The 21753-nt window shown below is 43.9% G+C and overlaps 1 protein-coding gene across 1 annotated transcript in view; it reads right to left on the bottom strand.

Annotated features, from left to right (window-relative positions):
* Window positions 1-21753, bottom strand: part of pex5la (peroxisomal biogenesis factor 5-like a) — a 204589-nt gene that overhangs the window by 105733 nt on the left and 77103 nt on the right. The window contains exon 2 of the mRNA XM_078210096.1: window positions 12303-12407. Within this exon, the coding sequence (XP_078066222.1) occupies window positions 12303-12407 (105 nt within the window). The remainder of the gene's footprint in view (window positions 1-12302; window positions 12408-21753) is intronic.

The raw sequence follows: 21753 nt of genomic DNA, 5'->3' as shown, positions 1-21753 counted from the left end.
TTGGCCTGGATGTGGGACAACCACCCAGGTTCCCCACAAGATAATGCCAACCTCAGAGGGGGAGGCATCGCAGGTTATGATGAGTGGTCTCAGTGGATCGTAATGGGCCAATATGTTTGTCAACAGTAATTGCTGTTTGAGACTTGTAAAGGTTTTCTCCTGTGGCATTTTCCAAGAACATTCCTGGTTTTTTTAAGCAGGACATGGACAGGTACCAGCAGGGTCAAAGCCTCCCAAAGGTATCACTAGACTAGTAATCCAGAAACTCAGCTAATGTTCTGGGGGCCCAGATTCAAACCTGCCACGGCAGATAGTGGAATTTGAATTCAATAAAATAAAATCTGGAACTAAGGATCTACTGATGACCATGAAACCATTGTCAATTGTCGGAAAAACCCACCTGATCCACTTTAGGGAAGAAAATCTGCTGTCGTTACCTGGTCTGGCCCACAGGAATGTGGTTGACTCTCAATTACCCTCCAAATGCAACTAGGGATGGACAATGAATGTTGGCCAGTCAGCGACACCCATGTCCCACAAATGAAAAAAAAAGATAGGGTCACCAGGTTCAACACGATTTTCCCGTAGTAAATGATGAGACCTGGGAAAGACTTCAACTCAGTTGTGCTCCTTTACAGTGCCTCCTGAGATTAAAACTTCATTCAGATGGACTGCAACTCTGGGCATCCCTTGAAGGATGTTCTCCATCACCCTTTCCAAAATAGTGCAAGCCAAAGACATTCCAAATGGCAAGCGAGTGCATTCATACAGTCCTTAGTGAGTATTTATATTACGTATTTCCTGGATGACACCTCAAGCTCCAGTTGGAGGTAAGCATGGCTCATATCCAATTTGGAAAATGTATGACCCCCAACCAGGTTTGCATACAAGTCTTCTGTGTGTGGAATCTGTCTAAGCAGGAAGCTCTGTTGACCATAGAAACATAGAAACCCTACAGTACAGAAAGAGGCCATTCGGCCCCTCGAGTCTGCACCGACCATCAATTTATAGTTCCTGTAGAGACCGACTAAGTTCTCATGTTTTAAAACTGGGACTACTGGCATGACCCATTTGGCAAATTGTACTGGGCGTATAATGCCAACTTCCTCTAGACATTACAATTCAGCCTCTACTTTGGTACATAGGACGTAGGGGACCGGCTGTGCCTTGAAGTATTTAGGTTGGACCTCTGGGTCTACATAGCTCTTGGCCCTGGCAACTTTATGTTCCTGAGGCCTTCCTGGAACACTTTGGGGTACTTTCCAATGACTTTGTGTAAGTTACCAGTACCCTTTTTTAGATCTTTGGCAATCTAGGTGGATTTTTTGCAGCCAGCCCCTTTCCAAGAAGCTTGGCTCTGGTCCCTGACTATTAGGGGGAGTCAGACTGTCTGTTGCCCATGTGTAACTGGGGTTACAGTGGTCCCAATAATGCGTAAGGGCTCCCTGGTGTATGTGGCAGCAGTTGAAGGCAGCTGTTCACCACCACCTTCTCAAGGGCAACTAAGGATGGGCAATAAATGCTGGCCTAGCCAGCAATGTTCACATCCCGTAAAGGAATATATTTTTAAAAATCAAATTACGCTGCTTATAACCCACCACTCTGGCCTGGATCCAAACTTACATCTGAGCAGAATGACAATGCCGAACTCACTTTATTACTTAGGCCCAAAGCAAGATATTCAGAAAAATCAAAGCTTTAAATTTTAAATAAAAATGATAGAAGTAATAAATCCTAATAGTGGGCATTAAGAATATTGTAAAATTAGAAAAAGTTGTGGTTGTGTGTTCATAAAAGTTTGTCTGGCTAATGTTTAACATTTTGTATCATTTACCTTGGAGGCAAAAACGTAATCAACATCCTCACAGAATTAATTTAGTTTATCAATTGTACTACTGGCAAAATGTTAGCCTAGAAACTGGCTTAATACTGGATGTGGAACGAGTAGCGCACGCCAGAAGCCAGAGGATTGGAAGACATGACAAAAACTTAGCTTCATGCTTTATAATATTTACAGGCACTATAGGGGCTCCAGACACAGCCTGCTAAATTTCACGCTCCATTTGGACCAGCTGCCACATAGCAACAATCCTCAAGTAAACCCTGTGAGGAGGGGGAGGGAAATGTGGGATTAGGAGTACAGGATGGGGGTGAACGTAGGTCAGTATCCGGGGAACAGCACTTCTGCCCTTTGTGACTTGTGATGGTGGTCTCTAGAAATTCCTTTACAGGTCAATATTTAGATGCAGCAGGAATAGTGCTCTCAGTGTTGACAAATTTCCAGGAAGAAATCCGGAAATAGGCATTAGGCTGTTCACATGCGGGTGAATTTGCCCATCTCACCCACCACAGGAATTGGAGCGGGCGAGGTGCAGGCGGACCATGGAAAGGTCCGGTGACCTCGGGCAGGATTTTCCAGTTTGGGGGTGAGCTCGGCTGGAAAATCCCGCCCATGGAAGTGACCTAGTGCCTGTATGGAATCAGATGTATTTCAGTCACCCTCAGAATTAAGGAGATAGCACCTAGAAATTTGTGTTTTTTGTCTTTCTTCTGCACCCAAAGAGCAGGTTCAAGGATGCTCAATTTCCACCCCATTAGCTTTTCATGGCCGACAAAAGGAAAGATCAAGCTGAGAGCACAAAGCCAGAATGACTATCGAAAATACTGGTGACTAGGAGTAATTCATGAACATACATATTTTTGACCTACTGCTGGGGGAGATGGTGCTGTAGTTGCAATGTCACTGGACTAATATTCCTGAGGCCAAGGACACAGATTCAAATCCCACCTCGGCAGCTGGTGGAATTTAAATTCAATTAACAAAAAATCTGGAATGCCAAACTAGTGTCAGCAATAGTGACCATGACAACTGTTAGAGATTGGCATTAAAGCCCATTAATGTGAAATCGGCCATCCTTACCTGGATTAACCTACACGTGAAACCAGACCCACAGAAATGCGTTGACTCTTATCCACCCCTCTGAAATGGCCTAGCAAGCCACTCAGTTCAAGGGCGATTACGGATGGACAACAAATGCTGGCCATTCCAGGGACACCCACATCCCAAAGAATAAAAAGCATGCATTTTCCATGGATTCTGACGGAGGAATGTGCTGGGTATGTGGAGAGCACAAGTCTGGGTCATTTTAAGCACAGTTTCTATTCAATCTAACTATAAATTGAAATGGAAGCATTTGGTGGATGGCTTTCCTTTTTAAGCATGATTATTCATCAGATTTTTGTGATTTATGTGTAATCTACCTTTGTTCCACAGTAGTTTACTGTTCCTATCAAAGAATTAACTGATTATATAATGAATACATTATGTGCAACTTCCCATGTTGGCTTATAAATATGGGACTGAATTCCATTCCAGTTCATAAAAAGCCTTGACCCAGATCTACTGGATCCCTAGCATGACCTGAAAATCCTGCTAGTCCTGCATCTTATTAGATTGCTCGTGTAGAATGGGCATTGTTAAGGCGTAAGTAAGTTTATTTATTAGTGTCACAAGTAGGCTTACATTAACACTGCAATGAAGTTACTGTGTTAAAATCCTCTGGTCGCCACACTCCGGCACCTATTCAGGTACACTGAGGGAAAATTTAGCATGGCCAATGCACCTAACCAGCACATCTTTCAGACAGTGGGAGGAAACTGGAGCACCTGGAAGAAACCCACACAGACACGGGGAGAACGTGCAAACTCCGCACAGGCAGTGACCCAAGGCTGGAATTGAACCCAGGTCTTTGGCGCTGTGAGGCAGCAGTGCTAACCACTGTGCCACCGTGCTGCCTAGAAGACCATTGAGGTGCTGAGCTCTTTGTTCCAGAAGGATTCAGATGGACCCGGCTGGGGAGCGGGGGAGGAGTGATCAGCTACCTTACACAGCAGGATAATGGAAGTAGGATGATTAACTTTGCCATTGATGGCTATGTGACAGGGATTTCCAACAGGACTAAACAGTCAGAAGCCCCTGGCGTACCCTGGACATCAAATTCCGATGAGATATACTGATACCATAACCTCTACTGGACCCAGAAACACAGTACTGATCACATCATCACTTCTGATTTTGGAGGTCTAGATATCCATCCATCTGAGTTACTTGACATTCTTCAGGATAATATATGTTGGCATTAAATTTACCATTGACAAATTAAATCTTGATGTTTATAGCAAGGTGAATTGAGTCTAAAAGTGGGTAAGTGTTGTACAGGGAATAGTGAGCACAGTTCTGGTCTCTTTTCTTACGAAAGGGCTTCATTGGGTGAGAAGCAGTTCAGAGAAGGCTCACTCGACTGATTCCTGGGATGAAGGAGTGACCTTATGAGGAAAGGTTGGACAGGTTGGGTCTATACCCATTGGAGTTTAGAAGAATGAGAGGGACAGTCATCTGCAATGGGGAGATGAAGCCTTAACATTCCACCCAAAGATCTTGAAGGAACTTGCTAAGGTGGAGGAGGAGTTACCTCTTGTGGGGACTCTTGAACTATAGGGGACAAAGTTTAAAAATTAGCGGTCTCCCAGTTAAGGCTGAGATGAGATTTTTTTTCCTCTTGGGAGTTGTGGAATTCTTTTCTCCAGAGACCAGTGGAGGCTGGGCCATTGAATATATTCAAAGTTAAATTAAATAGATGTTTGATTGATAAGGGAGTGAAGGGCTATAGGGGGACAGGCAGGAAAATGGAATTGAGGCCACAATTAGATTAACCATGATCTTATTGAATGGTGGAACAGACTTGATGGGGCCGAATGGCCTACTCCTGCAGCTAGTTGTTGTGTTCTCTTAATGATCTGGCAGCAATGTACAAGTTTCTGGTAATCTAGTCTGAACTTCCTTGGTGCTCTGGGAGATCCAAGCTATCCAATTTCCATGAGTGAATTGTCTGTGTTAGATTTCAGTGATGTGGAGATGCCGGCGTTGTTACATTAGATTTCAGTGACATATTTACATTCCCTCTTGTTCTGGCAGTCCAATGGATCTGAAGTCCTGCTTGCCAAAACTCTGCACGCTGCCGCTATTTTGATAAATTTCATGAGGTGGGAGGGAAATCTAATCCAAACATCAGAACATAAGAACTAGGAGCAGGAATAGGCCATCTGGCCCCTCGAGCCTGCTCCGCCATTCAATAAGATCATGGCTGATCTTTTCGTGGACTCAGCTCCATTTACCCGCCCACTCACCATAACCCTTAATTTCTTTACTGTTCAAATATTTATCTATCCTTGCCTTAAAAACATTCAATGAGGTAGCCTCAACTGCTTCACTGGGCAGGGAATTCCACAGATTCACAACCCTTTGTGTGAAGAAGTTCCTCCTCAACTCAGTCCTAAATCTGCTTCCACTTATTTTGAGGCTATGCCCCCTAGTTCTAGTTTCACCCACCAGTGGAAACAACTTCCTTGCTTCTATCTGATCTATTCCCTTCATAAGCTTATATGTTTCTATAAGATCGCCCCTCGTTCTTCTGAATTCCAATGAGTATAGCCCCAGTCTACTCAGTCTCTCCTCATAAGCCAACCCTCTCAACTCCGGAATCAACCCAGTGAATCTCTTCTGCACCCTCTCCAGTGCCAGTATATCCTTTCTCCAGTAAGGAGACCAAAACTGTACACCGTACTCCAGGTGTGGCCTCACCAGCACCTTATACAGCTGCAACATAACCTCGCCTGTTTTTAAACTCCATCCCTCTAGCGATGAAGGACAAAATTCCATTTGCCTTTTTAATTACCTGTTGCACCTGTAAACCAACTCCTTAAGATTCCTGCACAAGGACACCCAGGCCCCTCTGCACAGCAGCATGCTGCAATTTTTTACCATTTAAATAATAATCCATTTTGCTGTTATTCCTACCCAAATGGATGACCTCACATTTACCAACATTGTACTCCATCTGCCAGACCCTCGCCCACTCACTTAGACTATCTATATCCCTTTGCAAACTTTCAGCATCCTCCGCACACTTTGCTCTGCCACCCATCTTAGTGTCATCTGTGAATTTTGACACACTACACTTGGTCCCCAACTCCAAATCATCTATGTAAATCATAAACAATTGCACTTTCTATTTTTATTCTTTCATGGGATGGGAGTGTCACTGGCGAGGCCAGCATTTGTCAGCCATTTTGTATTTGCCTTGAGAAGAATGGTGGCGAGCCATTTGAACCACTGCAGTCCATGTGGTTCAGGTATGGCCAGAGTGTCGTACAGAGGAAGGATTCCAGGATTTTGACCCAATGATAATTAAGGAATGGTGACATGTTTTCAAGTCAGGATGGTTTGTGACTCAGAGGGGAACTTGAAGGTGGTGGTGTTCCTATGCGCCTGTTGCCATTGCCCTCTTAGGTGGCAGATATCACAGATTTGGAAGGTGCTGTCGAAAGAAACTTGATGAGTTAGTGCAATGCATCTTGTGGATTGCTACTGCAATGCATCTTGTGGGCAACATGGTTAGCACTGCTGCCTCACAGCGCCAGGGACCCCAGTTCAATTCCTTGGGTGACTGGCAGTGTGGAGTTTGCAGGTTCTCCCAGTGTCTGCGTGGGTTTCCTCTGGGTGCACCAGTTTTCTCCCATATTCCAAAAATGTGCGGGTTAGTTGGATTGGGAACAGTAAATGCGGGGGGTTACGGGGAATGAGTGGATGGGAGGACTTGGGTAGGATGCTCTTTCAGAGATCGGTGCAGACTTAATGGGCCGAATGGCCTGTCTCTGAGATTCTATGATTCATTGCTGTCACTAAGAGCTTGGTGTAGAAGGAGTGAAAGTTTAAGATGGTGGATGGCATGCCGATCAAGTGGGCTGTTTTCTCCGGACTGGAGTTGAGTTTCTTGAAAGTTGTTAGAACTACATTCGTGAATATTCTATCACATTCCTGATTTGTGCCTTCATAGACTTTGTATTTAATACTCAACCCACTACTAAATATATAAATAAAAAGAATAGCTGAAGTCAATGAGATGTGAGGTGATGCATTCTGACAGGAAGCACGTGGAGTATCAATATGAAATAAGGGGTAAAATTCATAAAGGGGTGCAGGAGTAGAGGGACCTGGCTGGATATGTGTATCGATCATTGGAAGTGACAGCACAGGTGAAGAGAGCAGTTCGTAAAGCATATAGTATCCTGGCCTTTATTAATAGGGGTATAGAGTGCAAGAGCAAGGGGATTGATAAGGTACCACACGGTAGGTTGTTGCATAAAGTTAAATCTCTCGGGATCCAGGGTGAGGTATCTAATTGGATACAAAATTGGCTTCTGTGGTTGTAGAGAGTTGTTTTTCAAACTGGAGGCCTGTGACCAGCGGTGTGCCTCAGGGATCAGTGCTGGGCCCACTGTTATTTGTCATTTTATATTAATGATTTGGATGAGAATATAGGGGGCATGGTTAGTAAGTTTGCAAATGACACCAAGATTGGTGGCATAGTGGACAGTGAAGAAAGTTATCTCCAATTGCAACGGGATCTTGATCAATTGGGCCAGTGGGCTGACGAATGGCAGATGGAGTTTAATTTAGACAAATGCGAGGTGATGCATTTTGGTAGATTGAACCAGGGCAGGACTTACTCAGTTAAAGGTAGGGCGTTGGGGAGAGTTACAGAACAAAGAGATCTAGGGGTACATGTTCATAGCTCCTTGAAAGTGGAGTCACAGGTGGACAGAGTGGTGAAGAAGACATTCGGCATGCTTGGTTTCATTGGTCAGAACATTGAATACAGGAGTTGGGACGTCTTGTTGAAGTTGTACAAGACGTTGGTAAGGCCACACTTGAAATACTGTGTGCAATTCTGGTCACCCTATTGTAGAAAGGATATTATTAAACTAGATAGAGTGCAGAAAAGATTTACTAGGATGCTACCGGGACTTGATGGATTGAGTTATAAGGAGAGGCTGAATAGACTGGGACTTTTTTCTCTGGAGCGTAGGAGGCTGAGGGGTGACCTTATAGAGGTCTATAAAATAATGAGGGGCATAGACAAGGTAGATAGTCAATATCTTTTCCCAAAGGTAGGGGAGTCTAAAACTAGAGGGCATAGGTTTAAGGTGAGAGGGGAGAGATACAAAAGTGTCCAGAGGGGCAATTTTTTCAGAGGGTGGTGAGTGTCTGGAACAAGCTGCCAGAGGTAGTAGTAGAGGCGGGTACAATTTTATCTTTTAAAAAGCATTTAGATAGTTACTTGGGTACGATGGGTATAGAGGGATATGGGCCAAATGCAGGCAATTGGGATTAGCTTAGGGGTTTTAAAAAATAAGGGCGGCATGGACAAGTTGGGCCGAAGGGCCTGTTTCCATGCTGTAAACCTCTATGACTCTATAAATTTACTTAGGCTGAGTAACATAAAGGAATGCTTCTTTAATGCATAACCTTAGGCTATGAACAGATTAATTTTCAATATTCTGAGAGAGGACTCAGACCTCATCCCCTATTATTTTTTTTAAAATGGATATAGATTATTTCTAAAATTTTTGTCATATGACATGAACTTTGAGCTGGTATATTCCCTACAAACTCAATCTACCATCTCTACCATCTACCAGCAGCAGCATAGGAAGGGCCCCTACCCAGATTGAATACCTAGCCATATCTACACTGTTTCTACTATAACTTCTGTACCATTGCTGACAAGATGATTCATCCCTGTGCCTATCTCTTTAGGTGAAGTCAATTTTACTGAAAAGTGTCGAACAGCATCAGTTTTCAGCCTCCCGACCTCTGTGAAGGAATACCTCTTTGGGCTTTAATTCTTGAGTCTGCATCCACATGAAACAATAATTATTTTCTCCGTGATCTTTGCCCTGTAACTTTATCTTTTCTCTATACCTCCTTCACTGCATGAGTGCAAAGGAGGCAACGTTGTGACCCTCCTCCCACCTTTTGATTGTGTGCAAATAAACTAACCCTTTGACTCCATCTGATCTCCTATTTCTGTGAGGTTATTGCTTCTAACTGAATCATGTCAAAACTGAGGTGTTACAAAATACGCCACAGCTTATAACGGAGGAAGCAAATCAAAACATCTTTCTGTTTACAGGTGGGTTTTGGGAGGAGAAATCAGGGTGGCACAGTGGTTAGCACTGCTGCCTCACAGCTCCAGGGATCAGGGTTCAATTCCTGCCTTGGGTGACTGTCTGTGTGGAGTATGCACGTTTTCCCCCTGTTTTTGTGGGTTTCCTCCCACAGTCCAAAGGTGTCCAGGCTAGATGAGGCATGCTATATTGCCCATTAGTGTCCAAAGATGTGTGGATTAGATGGATTAGTCATGGGAAATGTGTGGGTTACGGGGATAGGGTGGGGGAGAGGGCCTGGGTAAGTTATTCTGTCAGAGAGTCAGAGCAGACTCGATGGGGCAAATGGCTTATGACCTGTAGGGATCTAAATTAACTCTTCCCTCCTGTCCATAGCAATTCCAATTCCTGTCCATTCAAAGCCACTTGTTTTAGACAACATAATTGGTGTAAATAGTTATGGGTATACTGGATATCATTTCTGTAAAGTTCCCCTCAAGACATTCATCATCCTGACTTGGAAATATATCACTGTACTTTCACTGTTGCTGGATCAAAATCCTGGAACTCCCCTCCAACAGCACCATGAGTGTACCTTCATCTCAGGGACTGCAACGATTTAAAGAGGCAGGGGACCACCATCACTTTCTCAAGGGCAATTAAAGATGGGCAATAATTCTGGCCTAGACAGTGACACTGACATCCCATGAATGAATTTTATTTGAAGTGTCTTAGGAAGCTCGCCTCTGGCCTCCTTTGCTGATCCCACTAACTGTGCAGGTTCTCAGAAGGGGCCAAAAGCAAGGGACATTTGGTGGGTTTGGTGTGCATCTGGGGCACGCTCATGCTCCAATCTGTGATAAATCTAGCAGATGTCTGCTATCCCAGGGAAATTGCCAAGTATTCTTATGGTAAAACAATCTCTTTGACCGCTTTGTGGCCTCTTCTATTTCAAGAACCAGGTGCAGAGAGGTGTGAGGAGATTAGTTGAGCACTTCGGTGGACTGCTCCTAGGCCTGGCCAACATGGACATCAACAGACCCAGACAACAGGTGGTCATTTATCCCAATTGCCTGCCTCTCTCTGTAACTACATCTACACTCAAGTGTTCCTGGAGAGTGACTGCTGATAGTCTTGAGGCCTTCTGCAACCATTGGGAAATGGTGGGGTGCTGGAGTACATCATCAACTCCAAGAACGTCATTTTAATTTGAGTTATTGGGTCATAAATTCCAAATAGCTTCAGAAAGCGATGGGCTGCTGGAATTACAAGACTTTAATATGCACTTAGCTGCTCTTGTGACTGCACTGAAATCTGCGACGGAGAGAACTGCTTGTGATGTGCATCGGAAGAGTTCCCGCAGGCTGCAGTGCAGTCCAACAGCATCAGAAAAATGGGAGTTTGCAGAATGCCATGAAGGGGTGATTAGTCAGGAGGGGGTGGGCGAGTCCCCCGTGGGGAGGGAGTGTCTCATGCGGGGCTTGATCTGGGTGTTTAAAATAGTTATGCAGAAGTTAGAAGAGGTTTTATTTCTTCTTAATATTTTCTGACTCATCCTGGCTGAATCATCCATAGTTAGTGATTTAAATCGCTTAGCCAGATGGTTCCCACTTAATTGCAGTTGCCCAAGGGAAGCTAACACTTCTGGACAATTTACAGGGTATTCTTTTGCAATTGAGGCACTTAGTTAATCTTAACGGACACCCTTTAAATTACTTCAAAAGAAGTATGGCAAGGGTCACTTGTTAATAAAGAAAACAAAATATTTTTTGCCTCACTTGTCTTCAATCATGGCTTAAATACACAGGTAGGTCTCACATCCACCCCTGCTGGTAAAGGTTGCATGACCAAACTTACACCAGGTCCTGACTGAGGGCCATATTGTAGAAATCATAGAATCCCTATAGTACAGAAGGAGGCCTCTCGGCCCATCGAGCCTGCATCGACAACAATCCCATCCAAGCCCTATTCCTATAATCCTGAGTATTTACCCTGCTAATCCCCCTGACACAGAGTTGCTATTTAGCATGGCCAATCCACCTAACCCACACATCTTTGGGCTGTGGGAGGAAACTGAAGCATCCGGAGGAAAACCATGCAGACACGGGGAGGACGTGGAAACTCCACGCAGACAGTGACCCGAGGCTGGAATTAAATCTGGGTCCCTGGCACTGTAAGGAAGTAGTGCTAACCACTGTGCCACCCATATTCTAGGGGTCTCTGGATGCTCACATTCAGGAAACATAGGCATGAGCTTGAGTCTTCGTTTACTGTTACAGAAGGTATTGCTGGAGCTCATTAGAATAGCTACAGATTTTCAACACCAAACAGTTTTGCAAGTATTGCTGGATGGGAAAGGGTCGAAATTACACTCTATCCATTTCAATGAAATTAACAGGAGAAAAGTGAAAATTGAATGTGCCGTTTAATACAGAAATCAGCAATTTAGAGCTTTGAAATTAGCAACAAAGGGATATTTATGTTAATATTGATGCACAACAAAACATTTTGGTCTATTAAGATATAGCACAATTAGATAGTACCAGCAAAAGCACTGAGGACATGTGAAAGAAAACGTCAAAAAGCAAGATAGAATCCAAATCATGTTTATCAAAAGATGGCTCACATTAGTAATGTGCTCTATCACAAATGCCAATGGATCATAAGTAGAAAATAAAGCACAAGCTTGAACAGATGCACATTATGCTTTGATGTGACTGGGCAAGAGGAAACGAAAATGATTTGTGCTCTAAATCAGATTCTTAAGCATTTTATTTCACAGGACTACCCTTTGTGAAATCAATGAATAGTATGCACTCTGAGGATTTAAAATTCATTTGAATTGCAAGTTATAGTAATGAAGTTCATCTTAAAAATACGTTTTTAAATGAATACTTCAGCAGCAGTATTCAGCCTCATGCGAGCAGACTAATATCAGTCTCACACTTTACTTTAGTCCAGGTAATGCGCCAAAAATGCTGCTTGTCTCGATTTTGCAAATCTGAGAGCATTTGAGGAAATTATGAACAATGATGTCCCTCGTGAACATTCAAAAAGGTGGGTCCTTCTGAGAGGATGATTTGAAGGCAATTAAACACATGATGGGGATGGATGTTAATAATGGTACAGTTAGGTAAACATTAATTGGATGTTACATCATTATGAACGGAATTAATCATATGTAAGGAAGAGTCTTCCATCTTAAACTGTGTTTCATAACATTGTCCTCATACATTCAGTTCACATGACTGAATGACCACATGCCAACTTGATATTGGCATGATGCTGCCCACCTGTGATGTTACAATGAGGAGGGGTTTTCCTTCTCCAGACTCCTCCCTCGGTATCTCCTTCATCACCATGGTAACACCCTTATCTGCAGCCCTAGCGCCTTTCCCCTACAACAGTGAAATCAACAATGACTTGTGTCAAAAGACTTTGAGCTATTACCGTTCAATTTATAACTTTGCGTTTCAATATATGTTTTAGTCATACTAACACTTTTATCACATTCTTAGAATTGAAATAAAGTTTTAAATTGGTAACAAAAAACATTTTGTAACCAAAGCATGAAGTGAGCAATGGAAACATCCCAAAACATCGTCGCTATGTCACTGATATTCTTCATGGAACTGCTTGCTACAGGTTAGCCAATCACAAAAAAAGCATCCATTTGCCCTCAGGCCAGAAGAAACATTGTACCATGGGTGGAAACTTTATGGCACACAAATTGCAAAGAAATATTAGGGAAAATATTAAATCTGACGTTCTCCAGATATTTTTTGTACTATATGGATTTTACTTGTTTGAAAATTGTTATTATAATCTTATCACATTTGTCAAACGCAGACAATAACAAAATTATATTTCTGTTTTTCATTATCCACCTTGCTTCAGGGCTCAAGAATTTTTTGTATGCCATTATTTACTCATTTAAAGCTCTTGTTATGCACATTTTCTTCAAAATGCATGTCTTGATATGATTATTGGAAAACCTCAACATCTTCTTGTGGGAATAAGACTTTGAAGTTTGAAGAGTCAGGTAGAGGCATCAAGGTGGTGTTCACAATCAAATAGTTACAAAGTTATGAACTAAGTCAGACCTTCATTTACTTCAAACGTTTTTCCCCCCCATAATCTTTCTTTGAAAAATAACAATTTCAAGATATCACCGGAGGGAAGTAATCTAAAGAAACTCTGAGGTGGAGAGTACAAGCAATCTGAAATAACATCAGTCAGCACCCATTCAGGTTTTCATATTTAACTGTTAATTTAATTCGCTCACAGCGAGGTGCAGTAATTTCCTTGTTCACTGTTTAAATAGAAATATTCGAAACAAATCACTGCTGGGAATAAAATACAAAACTCTTACTGTTTGTGATAATTCTTTGTACTTTTAAAATAGAAAATTGAGATGATACACCTTAAAGATAAGTTTTAAAGATCTTAAAATGGGCAGCACAGCGGCAATGGTGAGTACTGCTGCCTCACAGCGCGCCAGGGCCCTGGGTTCGATTCCCAGCTTGGGCACTGTCTGTGTGGAGTTTGCACATTCTCCCCATGTCTGCATGGGTTTCCTCTGGGTGTTCCGGTTTCCTCTTGCAGTCCAAAGATAGGTGGGATTGGCCATGCTACATTGCCCCTTAGTGTCAGGGGAACTAGCTCGGGTACATGCATGGGGATAGGGGCTGGGTGGGATTGTGGTGGGTGCAGACTTGATGGGCTGAATGGCCTCCTTCTGCACTGTACGATTCTATGTTGTATTTTAAAACTTGGGAAAAAAATAAGAAAATATAAATAAATGTGCAAACAATAAGTTTAGTTTTTTTTTACTTTAATCATACAATGTAATCATCAGGGCACTGGAAGAACAGCATCAGCCGTGAGCATGCTGAGCAAACAATTCAACTGTGGCGGGGTGTCCAATTGCTGAAGCATGCAGGTAAATTGCATGCCTGCAGCTTAGGTTAAAGCCAACCTGTTCTTATTGAGCCATGACCATAATGGCTTAACTGTTTCCCTTCCAACGTCACACAAAATACAATCATGGATGCTGAGCTGCAGGGGTCCACAAAGATCAGCATGAAATGACACAGTGTTGCTACCTGACAGAGGTCAGGATGAAACAGATGGCAGTGAAACAGGCAAGCTGCACTCTGACTTACCAATTCTCCAACCTCACCCGCAGTTGGGATTCTCCAGTCCCGCTGCAGTGAATGGAGATTTGGCTGAGCGCCAAATTCTCCGTTCTTGCTGGCAGTGGCAGTGGGCGGCCATAGAATTCTGGCCGTTGTCTTTTTAACCACAGAGCTCTTTTACAATAGATCTTGGATTGCAATTTGTTTAAATTTGCTTATGCAAAAACAAGTCCCCAGATAAACTTCTTACTTTTATCTCCTGTATTGAGTTGATGGGAGTTGCCCAAGTGACCATGCTCTAAATGGAACTGTATTTTCATTGTTTGGAGATGAATCTTAACTGGATGTGCTAATGGGTGGCAGGATAAAGGGCACTGGCATCTTGTGAAAGACATCTGTAGTCATTTTGAGTGTAACCTTATGGGTTGTTTATACAAAAATTATAGAGATATACTTTGCACGATGGACCAAATTTTTAAAAGGTGAATATTAAATGAGGAAATTGCTAGCTTCAGTTTAATTACAAATGAGTTCTTATTTTTCATTCGCATATCAACAACCTCTAATATTCCCAGATACAATTGACTTCTTTCTTAAGGTGTTAGTAAAATTGGGACAATTGATTAAGGTAGAAATTGGTGATCAACATGCGAACTCCAATTCCTTTCAACATATGTGGTGAGCAACAAAAATAATTGCTCCTATAATTATAGAAATATAATAAACAATAGGCTATTTTGGTAAGATGTAAAATGCATATTAAATACAGAAGCATTAACATGCTGCACAAACACAAAAGTAGGTTGACGATTTTTTAATGGGCATTTCATAATAAAAGGTAAAAAAGATGGCATTTAATGAAAATAATTGTAATAATTATAAGAAAATTAGCATTATTGAATGCTAGTTAGCCACTTGTGGTTTAATAAAATATGTGAATAAGGTTTAATTACTTGACTGCATTTCTGAAACCACCTACACTATTTTAACTGTGCAAGTGTGTGGATTTTGAATGGATTAAAAATCTGGCCCAATAACTCTGAAATGATCAATGTGACCACTGATTTTTTTTAACCTTGTTTACCTCACTTAATTACAAATAAGCAGCTACTATCTATATCCAAATTAGTAGCTTGCAAACCCCAGTTGCTTGAAATTTATTAAAGAAAGCAATATTTGCTTGGACTATCAGCCTAAAAATTATACATCAAATAAAAAACATGTAACACAGGAATGTATGAAAGTGCAAACTTCATGAAATAAGTGATAGGCCAGATTTTACGCACCCCACCCCCTCACATTCTAAGGGTGGGGGTGGCAGGGGTCCGCACGGGGAGAGTGTAAAATTGCATGGACAGGATTCCCTCCAGGATCCTGTCTGCCCCAAACCCAGACATAATTCCACAGTCCACAGTACGGTCGGCAGGACCTCTGATGTGGGGCTGATGTGAGAACATCAAACCCGCAATATGGATGGCAAAACTCTTTCAACAACAAATGACCAGGACAGCATCGATCCTGAAACCAAAGCCAGTTCTTGACACTTGATAAGGATCTCTTTTGGAAGCCATTGTGGAGAAAGAAGGTCGCATGACTCGAGTGACCATTTTGAAATCTCTCTTTGCCTTTGTGAATTGAGAATTCCTCAGTTTGCTATTTTACCAACTGGACAGGACTCCAGCCACCCTGCCGAGCACGTAATCGGTTACCGGCTCTTGGGTCCTCCAAGCCTGTATGTGCTGATTCAGCCTCTGTGTACCCACTTCATCTGTGGTATCCATACCAACTGCAAAGTGAACACTACAACTCTTGTTTTCAGCTAGCTGAACTTGAACTCTGACAACACTTGGTTGAAGTCCAACAGGTTTATTTGGAATCACGAGCTTTCGGAGCGCTGCTCCTTCATCAGGTGAGTCCCTAACCTGGTGTTGTGAGACTTCTTACTGTGCCCACTCCAGTCCAACGCCGGCATCTCCACGTTATTGAACTCTTACGTAAAAGGATTTCTCATTTCACTGCCGCTGGACTCTAGAAATCACGTGAACTATTATTCATTTCGATAAGCCTTGTACTGTTAATATCTATAGTTGTGAAACTCCTTTTTCTATCCCCTGTTTACTGTCTGTGTATAGTGGAGAGGGAAGCTTTGAACACTCCTCCCTTGGGTTTTGAATGCGAAATAAACTGACCTTCCAAGTTAAGCATAACATGGTTCTGTTGCGAGTTATTAGCAAATTGGATCACACAGACCGTAGATTTGGGAAAACACATCACCGCAAACTTATAATTAACAATAATTCAACACACCTTATGCTTACAGACAGGTGGAGAGGGGAAATCAGGGCAGTTTGCCCATCTCTCTCCTGTTCATACAGTGCTCATAGATTCCTTTAATTCTGCTTTAAAGCATTATAATTCTATATCAGCAGCATATAATTGTGCAGTTATTTTAACAGTGCATTGTGAAGATTATGAAATGTAAAAATTGAGGATTTGTGTGTGGTTTATTTGTAGCATTGACACAGATTTTCATTTCCTATATGCCTTGGAAAATTGATTCATAACTGAAACAGATGAAAAGAGGAGTGATGGCAAATATACCCTTTTATATTGCCAAAGCAGTTCCAGATTTTCAGACAGATAGTGGGAAGGATGTTGGCAGGGAGGAAGTCTCTATAGTGACAACGTGCAAAGGCACAGATGGAAGTGGGGCAGGTGGACTTCATAGTGCCTCCTTTTATCCTTGGAGCACTAATTGAGAGTCCATTTAGAGGGTCATCCAAAAAAAGATAAGCAGGAAAATCTCAAATCACAGGATCTCAGCAGGATTTGGGGAGGTTAAGTAGAGGATAAATCCTTGTCTTGGCAAAATGTCCCTAAATCCACTGTCATTATAGCTGCTGTTGTCAGGGCTGTGTTTTCACTTTAGAATAACAAACTTGAAAGCATTCAGTAGAACCGTCAGTGCTAACTGCTAGCAAATATTAATGTGATCTTAACTTCCCTGTCATTTGTCAAAATCGATGATAAACTAAGATTTTTTTATTGATGCTTTGGAGGACAGAATTTGTAACTGTGTCCATTTTTCTGTAAAAACCATCAACATTTGATTATTGTGGTGGTAGAGGATTAAACTGCATGCACTAGGGAGGAGTTAGAATCTGGAACACTGTGGTATTAGGGTGGGCCACAACTGTAGTAGTCGAGTTACTGGGTAGGCTGGTGCTGTTTTCAGGGAGGTTTTGGTGCCGTACAGTGCTAGGGATAGACTTCAAGATCTGACAGAATTGGGGTTGGGAAAATCTTGAGTTATTTTGACACTACAGGGAAAGCATTGACAGCACAAGGTTTTTACTGCATTGATTCAGAAGGGTGGACCTACCGGGGTCTGTCATTATGGAGCATTTTGGGTTAGAAAAGAACGGGATATAAAAAAACAAATGGAGGGCATAGGAGGTGACTATCGAGCCCATCATGTTGCACCAGATCTTGTAACAGTGGAGAGAGTCTCCCAGATCTGTTACTATTGATGAGTGGATCACTGTGTCGGAGTGTCCTTTCGTCTACAAGCTTTAGGGCCAGACAGGGTCTGAGAATACTAAACAAAGAGATTGCAGCATTCTGGGACACTGGCTGGAGCAATATCAGCATCTAGGAGCAGTGACGAGGGGATTATCAATATCTGGGATCAGTGATTATGGGATTACCAGTATCTGGGAGCAGTGACTAGGGGGTTACCAGTATTTGGGAGCAGTGACTAGGGGGTTACCAGTATTTGGGAGCAGTGACTAGGGGGTTACCAGTACCTGGGAGCAGTGACTAGGGGGTTACCAGTACCTGGGAGCAGTGACTAGGGGGTTACCAGTATCTGGGAGCAGTGACTAGGGGATTACCAGTATCTGGGAGCAGTGACTAGGGGATTACCAGTACCTGGGAGTGGTGACTAGGGGGTTACCAGTATCTGGGAGCGGTGACTAGGGGGTTACCAGTATCTGGGAGCGGTGACTAGGCGATTACCAGTATCTGGGAGCAGTGACTAGGGGGTTACCACTATCTGGGAGCAGTGACTAGGGGATTACCAGTATCTGGGGGCAGTGACTAGGGGATTACCAATATCTGGGAGCGGTGACTAGGGGATTACCAGTACCTGGGAGCGGTGACTAGGGGATTACCAGTATCTTGGAGCAGTGACTAGGGGGTTACCAGTATCTGGGAGCAGTGACTAGGGGGTTACCAGTATCTGGGAGCAGTGACTAGGGGATTACCAGTACCTGGGAGCGGTGACTAGGGGATTACCAGTACCTGGGAGCGGTGACTAGGGGGTTACCAGTATCTGGGAGCGGTGACTAGGGGGTTACCAGTACCTGGGAGCGGTGACTAGGGGATTACCAGTACCTGGGAGCGGTGACTAGGGGGTTACCAGTATCTGGGAGCAGTGACTAGGGGGTTACCAGTACCTGGGAGCGGTGACTAGGGGATTACCAGTACCTGGGAGCAGTGACTAGGGGGTTACCAGTATCTGGGAGCGGTGACTAGGGGGTTACCAGTACCTGGGAGCGGTGACTAGGGGGTTACCAGTACCTGGGAGCGGTGACTAGGGGGTTACCAGTATCTGGGAGCGGTGACTAGGGGGTTACCAGTATCTGGGAGCAGTGACTAGGGGGTTACCAGTATCTGGGAGCAGTGACTAGGGGGTTACCAGTATCTGGGAGCGGTGACTAGGGGGTTACCAGTACCTGGGAGGATGGCTGGGCAGCAACAAAGAACAAAGAACAAAGAACAATACAGCACAGGAACAGGCCCTTCGGCCCTCCAAGCCCGCGCCGCTCCCCGGTCCAGGATTGAATCCTGAATCCAGGATCCCCGCCCAATTTTCCAGCCTATCTACATACCAATATCCTATCCACCGAGCTGTCCCTCACAGCTACGATGCTTTGTTCATTACAACCTATTAACTTACCCCCACCCCCCCATTCCAGACCATGTGATCTCCAGGGAGAGGCGAAAACCCAGAGTGAAAAACCCCAGGGCCAATATGGGGAAAAAAAAATCTGGGAAATTCCTCTCCGACCCCCTGAGGCGATCGAAACGAGTCCAGGAGATCACAATGGCCCCGATCGGAAAATGCTTCCCAACCCTAGTCATTTCCACTTCCACGAACACCATATGAATTCCCTGCCCCCGAGACAGGTTCCCAACTATCCGCAGTCTCACTCTGTACTGGCACCAGCAAGATGATCGTAGAATGAAGCCTTGAAACGAGAAACCAGGAACAATTAGCCCGCGCCGCTCCCTGGTCCAAACTAGATCACTCTTTTGTATCCCTCCATTCCCACTCCGTTCATATAGCTGTCTAGATAAGTCTTAAACGTTCCCAGTGTGTCCGCCTCCACCACCTTGCCCGGCAACACATTCCAGGCCCCCACGACCCTCTGTGTGAAATATGTCCTTCTGATATCTGTGTTAAACCTCCCCCCCTTCACCTTGAACCTATGACCCCTCGTGAACGTCACCACCGACCCGGGGAAAAGCTTCCCACCGTTCACCCTATCTATGCCTTTCATAATTTTATACACCTCTATTAAGTCTCCCCTCATCCTCCGTCTTTCCAAGGAGAACAACCCCAGTTTCCCCATTCTCTCCTCATAACCAAGCCCCTCCATACCAGGCAACATCCTGGTAAACCTCCTCTGTACTCTCTCCAAAGCCTCCACGTCCTTCTGGTAGTGTGGCGACCAGAACTGGACGCAGTATTCCAAATGCGGCCGAACCAACGTTCTATACATCTGCAACATCAGACCCCAACTTTTATACTCTATGCCCCGTCCTATAAAGGCAAGCATGCCATATGCCTTCTTCACCACCTTCTCCACCTGTGACGTCACCTTCAAAGATCTGTGGACTTGCACACCCAGGTCCCTCTGCGTCTCTACACCCTTTATGGTTCTTCCATTTATCGTGTAGCTCCTCCCTACATTATTCCCACCAAAATGCATCACTTCGCATTTATCAGGATTGAACTCCATCTGCCATTTCCTTGCCCAAATTTCCAGCCTATCTATATCCTTCTGTAGCCTCTGACAATGTTCCTCACTATCTGCAAGTCCTGCCAGTTTTGTGTCGTCCGCAAACTTACTGATCACCCCAGTTACTCCTTCTTCCAGATCATTTATATAAATCACAAACAGCAGAGGTCCCAATACAGAGCCCTGCGGTACACCACTAGTCACAGGCCTCCAGCCGGAAAAAGACCCTTCCACTACCACCCTCTGTCTTCTATGACCAAGCCAGTTCTCCACCCATCTAGCCACCTCCCCCTTTATCCCATGGGATCCAACCTTTTTCACTAGCCTACCATGAGGGACTTTGTCAAACGCTTTACTAAAGTCCATATAGACAACATCCACGGCCCTTCCTTCGTCAACCATTTTGGTCACTTCTTCAAAAAACACCACCAGGTTCGTGAGGCATGACCTCCCTCTCACAAAACCATGTTGACTATCGTTAATGAGTTTATTCCTTTCTAAATGCGCATACATCCTATCTTTAAGAATCTTCTCCAACAACTTCCCCACCACGGACGTCAAGCTCACCGGCCTATAATTACCCGGGTTATCCTTCCTACCCTTCTTAAATAACGGGACCACATTGGCTATCCTCCAATCCTCTGGGACCTCACCTGTGTCCAGTGACGAGACAAAGATTTGCGTCAGAGGCCCAACTATTTCACCTCTCGTCTCCCTGAGCAGCCTTGGATAGATTCCATCAGGCCCTGGGGATTTGTCAGTCTTTATATTCTCTAACAAACCTAACACTTCCTCCTTTGTAATGGAGATTTTCTCCAACGGTTCAACACTCCCCTCCGAGACACTCCCAGTCAACACATCCCTCTCCTTAGTGAATACCGACGCAAAGTATTCATTTAGGATCTCCCCTACCTCTTTGGGCTCCAAGCATAAGTCCCCACTTTTGTCCCTGAGAGGTCCGATTTTTTCCCTTACAACCCTTTTGTTCCTAACGTATGAATAAAATGCCTTGGGATTCTCCTTAATCCTGTCTGCCAAGAACATTTCGTGACCCCTTTTTGCTCTTCTAATTCCCCGTTTGAGTATTTTCCTACTTTCATTATACTCCTCCAGAGCTCCCTCCGTTTTTAGCTGCTTGGACCTAACATACGCCTCTCTTTTCCTTTTGACCAGCCCCTCAATTTCCCTGGTTATCCACGGTTCTCTAATCCTACCCTTCCTATCCTTCTTTTTTACAGGCACATGCTTGTCCTGTAGCCCTAACAACCGTTCCTTAAAAGACTGCCACATACCAGATGTGGATTTACCCTCAAACAGCCTCTCCCAATCAAGAGCTGCCAATTTCTGCCTGATCCCAATAAAGTTAGCCTTCCCCCAATCCAACACCTTACCCTTGGGACACCACTCATCCTTTTCCATCACTATCCTAAAGCTAACAGAATTGTGGTCACTATTTGCCACATGTTCCCCGACCAAAACTTTGAAGACCTGACCGGGTTCATTCCCCAGCACCAGGTCCAGTATAGCCCCCTCTCTAGTTGGGCTGTCCACATATTGTTCCAACGAACCCTCCTGTACAC

Source organism: Mustelus asterias, chromosome 3 (genome assembly GCF_964213995.1).
Source record: "Mustelus asterias chromosome 3, sMusAst1.hap1.1, whole genome shotgun sequence".
Taxonomy (NCBI): Eukaryota; Metazoa; Chordata; class Chondrichthyes; order Carcharhiniformes; family Triakidae; genus Mustelus; species Mustelus asterias.
Note: the sequence above shows the minus strand (reverse complement) of the source record. Positions and strands in the feature narration are given on the sequence as shown.